The sequence below is a fragment of the Nerophis lumbriciformis genome, linkage group LG09, assembly GCF_033978685.3.
Source record: "Nerophis lumbriciformis linkage group LG09, RoL_Nlum_v2.1, whole genome shotgun sequence".
Taxonomy (NCBI): Eukaryota; Metazoa; Chordata; class Actinopteri; order Syngnathiformes; family Syngnathidae; genus Nerophis; species Nerophis lumbriciformis.
In genome coordinates this window covers 7,931,489-7,945,661 of record NC_084556.2, presented here as the reverse complement: position 1 = coordinate 7,945,661, position 14,173 = coordinate 7,931,489, and the positions used below count along the sequence as shown (strand labels likewise).

At 41.6% G+C, this 14,173-nt stretch overlaps 2 protein-coding genes across 5 annotated transcripts in view; one reads left to right on the top strand and one right to left on the bottom strand.

Moving 5' to 3' along the window:
- LOC133607764 (putative monooxygenase p33MONOX) overlaps positions 1-9,752 on the bottom strand; it is a 55,789-nt gene extending 46,037 nt beyond the window's left edge. Inside the window, exons 1-4 of one of the 2 annotated variants that reach the window (XM_072913781.1) lie at positions 9,536-9,752; positions 3,412-3,571; positions 2,853-2,933; positions 2,270-2,394 (exon numbers count right to left, since the gene is read on the bottom strand). The gene's annotated coding sequence lies outside the window, so the exon portion shown is untranslated. Of the gene's footprint in view, positions 1-2,269; positions 2,395-2,852; positions 2,937-3,411; positions 3,572-9,535 lie in introns of those variants that run through there. The other variant, XM_072913782.1, reaches the window with a different exon arrangement.
- Positions 1-12,804, top strand: part of pof1b (POF1B actin binding protein) — a 43,319-nt gene extending 30,515 nt beyond the window's left edge. For 2 of the 3 annotated variants that reach the window (XM_061962702.2, XM_061962705.2), the window contains 11 exons: positions 2,284-2,519; positions 2,598-2,616; positions 2,695-2,769; positions 2,847-2,939; positions 5,234-5,347; positions 9,326-9,478; positions 9,554-9,673; positions 9,748-9,885; positions 9,965-10,035; positions 10,117-10,231; positions 11,574-12,804. In XM_061962702.2, the coding sequence (XP_061818686.1) occupies positions 2,284-2,519; positions 2,598-2,616; positions 2,695-2,769; positions 2,847-2,939; positions 5,234-5,347; positions 9,326-9,478; positions 9,554-9,673; positions 9,748-9,885; positions 9,965-10,035; positions 10,117-10,231; positions 11,574-11,579 (1,140 nt within the window). In that variant the 3' untranslated portion in view covers positions 11,580-12,804. The remainder of the gene's footprint in view (positions 1-2,283; positions 2,520-2,597; positions 2,617-2,694; positions 2,770-2,846; positions 2,940-5,233; positions 5,348-9,325; positions 9,479-9,553; positions 9,674-9,747; positions 9,886-9,964; positions 10,036-10,116; positions 10,232-11,573) is intronic. The other variant, XM_061962704.2, reaches the window with a different exon arrangement.
- The last annotated feature ends 1,369 nt before the right edge of the window (positions 12,805-14,173 follow it).

Genomic DNA, 14,173 nt, shown 5'->3' with positions numbered 1-14,173 from the left:
AACAGTGTATCCTTAACATTAAATACATATATTAATATACATATATATTAACATATATAAAATATAGATCAACTTATAACAAAGAATAACTTTAATAACATTGTTTTCAGTCTGTAACAGAAAATATTCAATTTGCCTGAAAAAAAATCCTTATTTAAACTATTTTTTTTGACTGACTTGAATCATTTGAAAAACAAAACATTAATTAACTCAATAAATGATAATACATTCAAATTGATCAACAACAATAACCCACGGGCACAATATATAAAACACTTTAACCTACAAAACAACAATAAAACAATTTGTGTTGATTTAAAAAAAATTAAAACGAGGAGGTCAGGATTATTAGCTATAATAGGCACATTTTGTAGTGCACAGCTTTTCCAAGCGAGATTTGAAGGAATGATAGTGCATGATACTGATAAAGCATGTCACACCCAAGGGGGCCCTTCCCACTAATTGAGAAGAACTGCTATACTCCAACCATGTCATCGAGTTTATCTAAAAGTAGCTAGCGTTAATGTTCAGATAGCATAATTTTCTTACAAACACAAGAACCGCAAGCCCCCAATATTTACATCCGTCTACGCCGCTTTTACGACGTAATTGTTGCGTGAATTGGCTTGGCTTGCTAACGTCATAACTTTGCGCTGACTTGAACAAATGTCACGATATTTGCATTTTTATTGCAGAAAAGTTCAACAAATTATCTAAATTAGCCAGCCTCACTCATATTCTTACTTCTTTTGTTTTCGACATGTTTGTGCGCTGCTGCCACATGTTGTCGGACTACAGTACTGCAATTGCGTAAGCTTTTTTTTTTTGCATAACGTACCTGCGTAATTTAGAGTTTAAACTGATACTCGGATTAGGAATACTACTAAATTTCCTTGATCGATCAATTAATTCCCTCAGCTGACGTCATGTTCCATCCATAGATCTATCCATGCATCCATCCATCTATCAATCTTCTTCCGCTTATCTGAGGTCGGGTCGTTGGGGCAGCAGCCTAAGCAGAGAAGCCCAGACTTCCCTCTCCCCAGCCACTTTGTCCAGCTCCTCCCAGGGGATCCCAAGGCGTTCCCAGGCCAGCCGGGAGACATAGTCTCCTTAACGTGTCCTGGGTCTTCCCCCGTGGCCTCCTACCTGTCGAACGTGCCCTGAACACCTCCCCAGGGAGGCGTCTGGGGGCATCCTGACCAGATGTCCGAACCACATTCATCTGGCTCCTCTCGATGTGGAAGAGCAGTGCCTTTACTTTGAGCTCCTCACGAATGACAGAGCTCCTCATCCTATCGCTGAGGGAGAGCCCCGCCACCCGACGGAGGAAGCTCATTTCGGCCGCTTGTGCCCGTGATCTTGTCCTTTCGGTCAAAACCCAAAGTTCATGACCATAGGGGAGGATGGGAACGTATATCGACCGGTAAATTGAGAGCTTTGCCTTCCGGCTCAGCTCCTTCTTTACCACAACGGATCGATGCAGTGTCAGCATCACTGCTGACGCCGCACCGATCCGCCACTCTTCCCTTACCCGTGAACAAGTCTCTGCGGTACTTGAAGTCCTCCACTCCTCCCCAACTCAGAGATGGCACTCGACCCTTTTCCGGGCAAGAACCATGGACTTCGACTTGGAGGTGTTGATTCTCATCCCAGTCGCTTAACAATCGGCTGCGAACCAATCCAATGAGCTGAAGATTCTGGCCAGATGAAGCCATCAGGACCACATCATCCGCAAAAACCAGAGACGTAATCCTACAGCCACTAAACCAGATCCCCGCAATGCCCTTACTGCACCTAGAAGTTCTGTCCACATAAGGGCTGATTGGTCGACAGCCCTGACGGAGTCCAACCCTCACCGGAAACGGGTCCAATTTACTGCCGGCAATGCGGACCAACCTCTGACACCGATCATATAGGGAGCGGACCACCACGATCTGACGGTCTTATACCTCAATGTTGAGTGCCTCCCTCGTGACATTTTCAAAGTTCTTCCAAAGGTGGGAATTGACACCCTGACGGGAGACTCTGCCAGATGTTCCCAGCAGAAATGTGATGCTTTTTTTATTGCAAAGTAGTTGAGCTTTATCAACAGCGCCTCTGCTGGTTGCAGCCCAGTAGTGCACTCTTTAGTGCCTGGATTGTTTCAAGATGCTATGAAAGAGTCATTGACTTGATCATTGGAAGGCTGTGTTTTTATGCTCCTAATAGCAAAGCAGTCATGCTAATATTGTTTCCTAGATTCCAGGGGTTAAAGTTGTGCACCTACCTTGTTCCTGACAGGAGGAGGAAGAGGAGGCAGTAGAGGTGGAAGAGGTGGAGGTCATCAACGTGATTCAGCAAAAGCCGCCGCCAGCCATCGAGAGGATCTCCAGGACGGAGGTGAGGACTGACCTGAGCGAAATCCATGAGAACAAGTTGGACACGCGCTACTTTGCTGGGCTGCTGGCTGACGTCTACAGAAAGAACTGCGACATTCACGCTTGCATATCCGAGCATGTGTCCAAGATCAGAGGACAGTAAGTGTACTTGAAATTAGAAACTGATATGCCATAAACTAATAGAGTAAACAAGTTGCCATTTTTTGCCTTTAATAGGAAACTGGATGACTACAAGGTGAGCTAACAACTATCTCCACTCACACTTATTTGAAGAAGACTTTTTATAACTGTGCAAATAACAATGTGCATCTAGGTGGAGGATGTGGAATCTCTTCTCCCAAAAGGAGCCACTGAGCTGACCAAACAGCAAATTCGATACCTGCTGCAGGTAACGATCAGCACATCTGGCTCAATGTTGAAATTGCTGTGTCAGCTGAATGTAAAGTGTGTGCATGTGTGTGTCAGACTCGCCTGACCGCTGATAAGAGCATGCGTCTGCTGCTGTCCACCTTCAGCAGCCTGAGAGAAGAACTTCTTCACATGACCGAAGACCTGCGGGTAAGAAGTGAAGTGAAGTGAATTACATTTATATAGCGCTTTTTCTCTAGTGACTCAAAGCGCTTTACATAGTGAAACCCAATATCTAAGTTACATTTAAACCAGTGTGGGTGGCACTGGGAGCAGGTGGGTAAAGTGTCTTGCCCAAGGACACAACGGCAGTGACTAGGATGGCGGAAGCGGGGATTGAACCTGCAACCCTCAAGGTGCTGGCACGGCCGTTCTACCAACCGAGCTATACCGCCCCAGAACGTCAGAGCATAACTTGAGTGGATTGGTCGACAGACACTTGGGACCATTTTAGGGAGCACTACAGACAAGTGTACATATCATACTATAGAGCGTATTTAAACCGCACCCACCACATTTTAGAGGAAAAAAATATGGTTACATACTGTATATTAGCTGCACCGGACTATAAGCCGCAGCTATATATCGGTACGAAATACTTTGTAAATGTTCATTTACATACCTTACTAGTTTCCAAACGGTGCCTGTAATTCAGCAGTAAAACGGCTGATCAAACAAAACAATAAGTCCTTGTCATGGACCCACTAGCTGCGGAAGCTAGCTCCCCAATCAGCTAAGCAGACTCAAAAACTCCACGGTGATGTTTTGGTGAGTGGACACAACTAAAACAACACAAAAAGAATGTTATTGTAAGTTAATAATGCTAACACAGACACAATGCTAACGTCATTACATTACGATATAACGTACAAATATACATGAAAACACTTCTACAGACATTGATTGATTGATTGAAACTTTTATTAGTAGATTGTACAGTATATATTCCGTACAATTGACCACTAAATGGTAACACCCGAATAAGTTTTTCAACTTGTTTAAGTCGGGGTCCACGTTAATCAATTCATGGTAATCATCACACGTGACAGTTTGGTAAGTATGCATTGTTTTAGTTATATTGTAAAACATACAAACGTTGCTTGCAGTAATGAATGAAGAATCATTTTGAGCAGAAACGCTATGGACGAATAGACGAAACTGATTATACTTCCGGTTCAAGGCACGAAACAGGAAGTACATTTTTAACCCGCAGCACCTGCCGTGAGCGAAATCGTCCAAAGGATGGGGCCATAGCACAGACAATGACACGCCTTTTTGTTGAATACAAAACATTCTGGCCGTTAGTCAAGAAAATTCCATCAATTAGCCGCACCGATTTGTAAGCCGCAGGGTCCAAAGCGTAGGAAAAATGTTGCTGCTTATAGTCCAGAAAATATGGTATATCACATATGGGCCATTCCACCAAATCTGAGCCATTTTCTTTTGTAATTGTCACAAATTAACATTTCTGTCCTTTTTCAACTGATAATACACATATTTAACTACTCAAGTTGTATTGGTCCATCTCAGGCAACTCTTTTTCAATTGTTACAGCATAGAATTACAAAAATATCCAAAAAGTTTGTATAGTGAAGCAAATTTCTCCATTTGATACAATGTAAATATGAATAATAGGTTCCATACTCAACAAAAGTCCCTGTTTTAGTTAAGGTTTGTATACTTTAAAAAGTACCAATGTTTGTCACACACACACTAAGTGTGGCAAAATTTGTCCTCTGCATTTGACCCATTCCCTTTTTCACCCCCTGGGAGGTGAGGGGAGCAGTGGGCAGCAGCGGTGCCGCGCCCGGGAATCATTTTTGGTGATTAAACCCCCAATTCCAACCCTTGATGCTGAGTGCCAAGCAGGGAGGTACTAGGTCCCATTTTTATAGTCTTTGGTATGACTCGGCCGGTTTGAACTCACAACCTACCGATCTCAGGGCCTTTGAAGACAATATAAAGTGCTATACCGTACAGTACATCAAACAAACATAACAAAGAGGTGATGAATCAACTGTGTCTTTACTAACAAGCCAAAACAACAATAACTAACCTTTCCCGTATGTGCTGCTGTGACAACACGTGTACACACACATAAGCCCCTTTGGGACCCTCACAAACAATCAGAAATCACGTTGTGATGTTGGTAATTATGGTGGTACTTGGAGAGCCAAGTGTTTTCCGAGGTGGTACATGGTGAAAAAAGTTTGAGAACCACAGATATAGTGTATACAGAGGCAAGTTACAACATGATATCGTTTAACAGGAACCAACAGGGTTAACAATTACACAAATATCACCATGTTTATGCTTTAGTCTGGATGATAATAACATATTTGCTTGTGTAGTTGTATCATGTGGTTGCATTCCTGCGATTGATAAAACTGGACATAATTACATAAACACCAGATAGTAAGCTGCTGTGTGTGTGTTCGTTATAGCGTCTGGAGAGCGAGAAGGAATCCCTGGAAAGAGACCTGGCCTTCAAAGCGGATCAAGCTCGGCAGTATGACAGCCTCCTGGAGGACGTTCGTGAAAATAACCGTCAGCTTCAGGTACGTTTCCACTTTGCCTGTCCAGTTCAGTTTGGTACGGTTCGGAATGGTTGATTGCTGTTAGCTGCTTTAGCTACATGTAAATAGTGTGACATCACAGCAGCTCGACACAATCAATGCAACCCGCAAACAAGACGTATTTTATCTTCTTGCCTGAAGTGAAATCGACCAATCAGCAGACCTCAGTGTGTCTAGCTCCACCCTTTAAGTACATGTACAACACACAATTTATTAATTGTTATTAAATAATATTAAAGGAATAGCACAATAAATGTGAAGTTAATCTGGAGTTTCAAACTAAATAAACAATGAGAAATGAGGGCCAATGAGCTCAGGAATGTATAACTTGGGGCCAAACAATGTTGCGGAGTGACAACTGGGTTGATAATACCTGGAAAATATGTCATATTCAGATAACACAGGATCCTATTTACATACTTGCCAACCCTCCCGGATTTTCCGGGAGACTCACGAAATTCAGCGCCTCTCCCGAAAACCTCCCGGGACAAATTTTCTCCCGAAAATCTCCTGGAATTCAGGCGGATCTGAGTGACGTGTCGACAGCCAGTTTTCACGTCCGCTTTCCCACAATATAAACAGCGTGCCTGCCCAATCACATTATAATTGTAGAATGATCGAGGGCGAGTTCTTGGTTTCTTATGTGGGTTTATTGTTAGGCAGTTTCATTAACGTCCTCCCAGCGCGGTAACAACACACAACAACAGCAGTCACGTTTTCGTCTACCGTAAAGCAGTTCGTCTGCCGTAAACAGCAATGTTGTGACACTCTTAAACAGGACAATACTGCCATCTCCTGTGCATGCATATATGACAATAACATCTACAGCTTTTAGAGAGTGCAGTGCACAACTGCGCACACAACAAGGAGACGAAGCAGAATGCATCATCAGAAAGGGTGTTCAGCATGGTTAGAAAAATAGTGACAGAGAATAGAACAAGGATGGACAATTCAACCCTTAACTCAACAATGAGTAGTTGAGTGTTATGTGTGTGTATATGTGTAAGTAAATGAACACTGAAATTCAAGTATTTCTCTTATTTATATATATATAATAAAAAATAAATAAAATAATATATATATATATATATATATATATATATAGCTAGAATTCACTGACTTGGTGAATTCTAGCTGTAAATATACTCCACCCCTCTTAACCACGCCCCCAACCACGCAACACCCCCCCCCCCCCCCCCCCTCCCGGAATCGGAGGTGTCAAGGTTGGCAAGTATGCTTATTTAAGACGACACATTAACAACCAGCAGTAAGCCTTCACCATTCATCTGAGATTGTTACATGACTCGATAGGTGCGGCTATTTCGGTTAGCAGCACAGCAAAATGCATTCAAATCTTCAGCACAAACCCGTTTCAAGAGCAGATACACATTGTACAGGGTAACAGAACAGGAACGCTGATTGGTCGCCACTTAAGGCATTCTGTAAAAGGTGGGAAAAAGTAGACGGGGGGTGGGGGTGTGTACTTGATAACCGAAACACATATACACATGTTCACACAGAAACCACAAGACTTGCAACAGGAGGGGAGGGGGCTGGTATCAGGCTGAAAGCTGCCAGCCACTAGAGGCGCTGCTCCATTTTCCATCATACCACGTGGGGTGAAGCGTGGGATGGGGTGTGGGGTACGTGTGTGTGTGTGGCGTGTATTTTTTGTGGATGCATACATGTGTAAGCCTGCAGCTTGTCTCTGTTCCGCAACCTGGGTGCTGTCGCAAACGCGATAACACAGCCAGTCAATCCAACAAAAGTCAACAACAACAACAGGTGTGTGTCCATGAGAGAAAGGGAAAGAGTTTGTTGTGTCTTCGCTATACTGTCCTCTGGGGGAGTCTCGAAGCAACTACCAGGCCACGTCGCTTGCAGGCAGGGAAAACAATCCAGATTAGAATGTTTGTGTTTGAGCGAGCGAGAAAACACATTTAAACTTTTCGCTCTAATTGTCCATTTCTGGTGCTCAAATTCATTGTACTTTACCAGCAAGAGCAACAGCGTCTGCAAGAAGTCGTCAAGTTTGCAATTTAGTCCAAAATCACAAAAGCCTGAGTGCCTGAAGCTCTGCCGGCATCCTCCAATAATGTTTGGCAGCTTTAGGGTACTCTGAACAGCCGCCAGCATCTTACTATTTGTCCATACACCAGGGCAACGCTTACTCCAATCAGCAGAAGTCCTGTTATCATGGTTTCCGAATAGGCAGATATCTTCAACGTCCTCGACTAAAAGGGTCGTCAGGCACGCTACTCCCAAGAGTCCGTTGAGTGTTCAGCAACAACCGTCCATCAAGACAGGCGGGTTCCCTAAGACCCGAAACCTTGTCAATTTTGTTGAGAGGCGAGTAGATCAATTCCATTGTTTAAATTTTGGAGAGCAATTCAAAAAGAGGCGGCAATAACGTTAAGACAAGACAAACCAGAGAAGCAAGCAAGAGAGATAAGCGAGAGGGAAAGGGAGCGTCCGCCTTTGATGAGTGCCAGAGGACACAGCGGTAAAAACTATTTGAATGATAGCAGCTATGAACTCATGTAATCTAAGTTACGACCTGTTTTTTTGCTCAGGGGAAAAGGGAGGCGTCTTTTTGAGGGAGGCTTTTATTTGTCTAATTATGGCAGGGTATTTATTAGAAGTCCTGTTCAGGAGGGTGGAATGCGACAACATTAAGTTAATTATCCTAATACTTATTTAAATGTGTCAACAATTGATTGAAATTCAACAAATATGGTATTAAATGTGTCAATTTAATGTAAAAGTACTATTTGAACTAATAATTTCATTATTCAAATAGTTATTGATTATAATATTTATTTTAGTTAAATACTTCAAGACTTAATTATTTACATAATGATTTACATGCTCTGGGCCAGCAGGTCTTGCTTCCACATACTTCACAAGGTCTAAAATATGTACAGATTCGTGTTAGCCCCGCCCACTGACTTTGAGGGGTGAGTTTGACTGATAAAATAAGTTTATGAAGCGCTGACACCCAGGTTCATGAAATTTAATACAATTTGAAATAATTGATTAAATCATCACATAAAATTGAATAAGTAATTAAAATACAAAAATAAATCTAGAAATAATTAATTAAATCTCATTCAGGACAGGGGTTAGTGCATGTGCCTCACAATACAAAGGTCCTGAGTAGTCCTGAGTTCAATCCCGGGATCTTTCTGTGTGGAGTTTGAATGTTCTCCCCGTGACTGCGTGGGTTCCCTCCGGGTACTCCGGCTTCCTCCCACTTCCAAAGACATGCACCTGGGGATAAGTTGATTGGCAACACTAAATTGGCCCTAGTGTGTGGATGTGAGTGCGAATGTTGTCTGTCTATCTGTGTTGGCCCTGCGATGAGGTGGCGACTTGTCCAGGGTGTACCCCGCCTTCCGCCCGATTGTAGCTGAGATAGGCTCCAGCGCCCCCCGCGACCCCAAAGGGAATAAGCGGTAGAAAATGGATGGATGGATGGTGTGGATGTTGTCTGTCTATCTGTGTTGGCCCTGTGATGAGGTGGCGACTTGTCCAGGTTGTACGCCGCCTTCCGCCCGAATGCAGCTGAGATAGGCTCCAGCACCTCCCGTGACCCCAAAAGGGACAAGCGGTAGAAAATGGATGGCTGGATGGACAATTAAATCAAGAAATAATTCATTTAAATAATTACATTTAGATATTATTGAAAATTGAAAAAATTAAAATAACATTTTCGTTGAATAAATTAATAATACATGTATTAATTAAAAATGTAATTGATTAATGACACATTTAAGTAATAATTTTAAGATGTATTTTTTTGATTTTGTCCCGTTTGACCCCCCCATAGTTTTGAATTATGCTGTCGTTGGTTTGAAATTCCTCATTGTTAGACTGCTGAATCATTGGAATTCCAAAAGGTACACTGCATTTATCTCTTGAATCAGCTGGTAGAAATGATCCTATTATTTTTGCGTCCAGCTTTCCCTTAAACAAACCACCGCGTCCCAGCGTTCCTTGGAGAGCCAGCTGATAAGCGCCCGAAACGTTGACTCCGGTCGCGAATTCAAAACCAAAGAACTGGAGGTGCGCATCAGGGCTTTGGAGAAGGAGAACGAGATACTGCGACAGAAGGTACAAATGCCTTGTTTTGACCTCCAACACGAGAGGGTGTGAAAATATCCAAAATACCTTTTCCCTTTTTTTCAGCAGGCGGGGCAAGCCAACAGCACCAGCCTGCACATCAGGACTGAAGAGTTGTCCCGTCAGTTCAACGAGCAGCTCGGAGACATAAAAAAGGACAAAGACAGAGAGATCGAGCGGCTGCGGGTGCGTGGAGAAATATGTTGTTTTACCAACGTAGGTTTCAAGTTTAAGTCGCTCACCGTTTCTGCCGTCTACAGTTGCAGATTACGAAGCTGCAGATGGAGATCACCACTGAGAGGTCGTCGTCGGCGTCAGAGAAGAGCCTCCAGCTGAAGATCTCGGAGCTGCTGGCCATGCTGGAGCAGAGACAGACCACCATTAGCAGACAAGAGGAGGTCTGTGACACAACACGCGCTTTCAGTTTTCTCCTTCAACGCGACTCAGCTGATTGTTAACCCTGTTTGGACTGTACAGGAGATCAGAAGGCTCATGCAGGGAAGGAACGACAGCTCCCAGAACGTCAAGAAGACCATCATCACTAAGAGGTACGTCAACAAGATCACACTGGTAAAGGAGTTCATCGTCCACAAACCGTACCTAAAACCTGGTCTTTTACGTCTATGCAGGTACAGGAACCAGTACCCCCTACTTGGCCTGCTGGGTGACGACTACGAGACTTCATCGTCCATCAACGAAGACAGGACCATCGTCATCGAGAGAGGCGAAGAGGTTTTCAGACGGGTATGAGCCTACAACATTAGCCATCTGATATGAATTAGCATTGTTGGGTTGAATTAACAGCAGTAGTAGTCACACCTTGCTCAAGTAGACTATAATCACAGGAAGTGGCGCCTCTTGGTGGCAAAGAGGTGCTACTGCAGACATGTTTTTGAGATTATTACAGTTTACAGTAGTCTTAATTAGTATTGTGAAGGGGAAAATGGTTTGGGAGGGATATTTACCTAAAACGTGTATTTCCTAATACAGTACCACTGACCGTGCTAAATATATTCGCAAAGTGGGAATTATTAAGGAATTAAAGAACTTTATTGTCATGACAAGACACATGAAATGGCACTAAATTTAGTACCCAAGGTCCCAGATTTAGCCCAAAGAATACCACAAGATCGATAATATGTACATAATGATTTAAATACAGTAGAATATAAATGGCATAAGTTAATCAGAATAGTTTGTAAATAGAATACAAAAATAAAAAAGATTGTGATCCTGTAGTGGAAATAGAATGTAAAAAAAAATGACAGCAAACCAAAAAAACAAAAAACAAATAAAAACCCAGTTCCACACATTCAAAAAAATAATCTATTGTTGTACCAAATATTTTCATAGCTAGAGCAGGAAAATTAAGGTCAGAGAGCCCTCTTGACATGAAATAACACCGACATTAGGGGTGCAGAAAAAATGTATTCACATTGCAATTCTTATTAAACCCGATTTTGTATCGATTTATACCGGTAATAATCAAAAATCGATTAAAAAAAGTTATTTAAACTTAAAAACATTTTGCAACCAGAAGGATATTTTCTAACCTGTAACCTGCTTTGAAAACGTTTCATTATATTCATTACACCAAATAATACATTGCGAGAATCGGTTTAAATCGAGAATCGTGTTAAATCCAAAATCGATTCTGAATCGAATCATCACCCCAGGAATCGGATCAAATCATTAGTTGCCAGAAGATTCACCTAACCCACATAGTTACACTTTTTAAAATCTGATATTCTAATGCTGCCTGAGGCTGAGCCAATCTGTGGCCACCATACTGAACAGTGTGCTCCGATTGCTTTGATCTCATCGAGTGGCCAAGAGTCCTGTATTGATATTTTTCAATCAATCAATTAAGGTTTAATTGTATAGCCCCTTACAACATCACAATTGTGCACGGTGCTTTACAGGACGAATAAGTTAAAAGCAAGTAAAACCACACTTAAACAGAATTTGCATGATTTCCATACCACATGCATCATTTTTTTAGACTTTAGTTAGCTAAACAATTCACTTGCTGCTTTTTCAGTCATGCCGACTTTTTATAGGAGACACGTCTGCTTCTCTCAAACAGGATTGAGGGAACAAGAAGAACATCGAGACATCACCCACCCCGTCTCCTGATGACCCTTTGTGCCCTCCATTGTCCTGAGGGAGCCCTGAATGCCGATTCTGACTTTTTCATGACTTTTATACACAAAATACTAATGCTAGAAATATTGCATTGACCATTTTTCAGTAAAAAACAAAAAAACAAAACGCTTTTAGATGTTTCCCAGAAAGTCATCTCGGGCACACGGAAGGTAGAATTATTGCTATTCTGCATGTAAATATTTAAATATATATTTGTGAGATGGATATGCTCAAGTTTTGAGTTTAGAGAAACGGCGTAAAAAATGTCCGGGGAGTTTTGCTTTGCGAATTAAGAGTGTAATCTATTTTGAGGACTGTATTTTTTTAATAGACTATGGGAGGGAGGTTGAGAGTGAAGACAATTGGGTGTTTGGGTCAGGTGGGGCCATCACTTTCTGGTTTTAAAAGCATTTTTTAAAAGCACAATATGATGTTTTTTATGCGTGTAGTGTCACGAATTGTGTTGAAGCAGCTGCAGCTAACCTAGAGCCTGGTTAGCATATGGACGCTAACAACAAATATGGCCACGTAGCAATGATAGCGCTTTACCAAATCCTAAAGGGACAGCATTTATCGCCAAGATTTGGAAGAATTGACCGCTACATGTTAAGTTACTTCACAAATGAGTTATGCTAGCTAGCTAATACTAGGTTAACACATCCACACATACAATACATGACAAAGCTAGCATCCAATTTTAAGCACAGTATGATGTTTTTTAAGTGTGTAGTGTCGCGAATTGTGTTAAAGCAGCTGCAGCTAACCTGGAGCCTCGTTAGCATACGGACGCTAACAACAAATATGGCCAGGTAGCAATGAAACTGCCTTACCATATCCTAAAGGGACATTTATCGCCAAGATTTGGAAGAATTGACCGCTACGTTTTAAGTTATTTCACAAACTAGTTATGCTAGCGAGCTAATGCTTAGACATCCACAAATGAAATACATGACAATGCCAGCATCCAATTAGTAGTAGCTTGTGAGGCTAGCTTGCTACCTGATCATTTACTTCGCAGTATGCTAGCTAATCGAGACGATCTCTGAGTAGAAGCTATGCTGTGCTCTTATTTTCATGTGTTTCTAAGTGTTTTGGGGCAGTTTTAACCTGCGTTTGTCCGCTGTGTTTCCGTTGTGATACTTTTGGGAATAAAATCAATAACTTTTATTGTACGATTGTTGTGCTTTTTTTTTTTTTTTTTTTTATATTTTGTTTCACATTCTTTATTAATAAAGAGGATGCTGATACAAGCCCTGGCAAAAAAATATGGAATCCCCAGTCTTAGATAATGTTCAATTAGTTGTTTAACCCTACCAACACTATCGCTCAAATTCAAAACACCATCACTGATGCCATGTGATTTTTACCCAAGATAACACACCCAATAAAAAATACCTGTCATCAAAATATACCAAAACATGGCAATACATGACAAATTTGAGTAGTGTTCTTATATTTTAAAGGCCTATTGAAATGAATGTTTTTTTTATTTAAACGGGTATAGCAGATCCATTCTATGTGTCATACTTGATCATTTCGCGATATTGCCATATTTTTGCTGAAAGGATTTAGTATAGGACAGGGGTCGGCAACCCAAAATGTTGAAGGAGCCAGCTCTTCTTGGAGGTAAAGTAGGGCCACCCAAACCAAAATCAGCACCATGGGCAGGAAGGAAGAGGAATTTGGTTACTCGTTAGGTATTTCTCCATGGATGTTTAGTAATTTGTCACTCCCTGTTCAGCTATAAATCAACACAGTTTTTTTCTGGTAGACAACAATGCAGCCAACACAGAAGTTCATACAAAGACCAGTAGCACTGACCAATGCAGCCAACACAGCTCCAGGGAGACGCACAAGTCGGTATGTAGGTTTTTCTTAATGTTGGTGTTACTGATTTTCACTGTATGCCTGCCTTCTTCACTAGTCTGTCTTAACCTCATCCTGTGAGACCAGGTCTTCTTAGTCTAGATCAGGGGTCGGCAACCCAAAATGTTGAAGGAGCCATATTGGACCAAAAATACAAAAACAAATCTGTCTGGAGCCGCAAAAAATTAAAAGCCATATTACATACAGATAGTGTGTCATGAGATATAAATTGAATTAAGAGGACTTATAGGAAACTAAATGACCTCAAATATACCTACAAATGAGGCATAATGATGCAATATATACATATCGCTAGCCTAAATAGCATGTTAGCATCGAGTAGCTTGCAGTCATGCAGTGACCAAATATGTCTGATTAGCACTCCACACAAGTCAATAACATCAACAAAACTCACCTTTCATGCACAACATTAAGTTTGGTGGACAAAATGAGACAGGAAAAGAAGTGGCATAAAACACGTCCTAGAAAGTCGGAGAAAGTTATACATGTAAACAAACTACGGTGAGTTCAAGGACGACCAAAATTAGTAGGACAAAACGGCGCTCGCCAAATACTCGAATCAGTGAAGCATGTTTAATACAAACAGAGTGCTTTATAACAATTAGGGAGGTTTGTGTCATGTTTGTCCTCCTACAGAAACCATATTAAAATAAA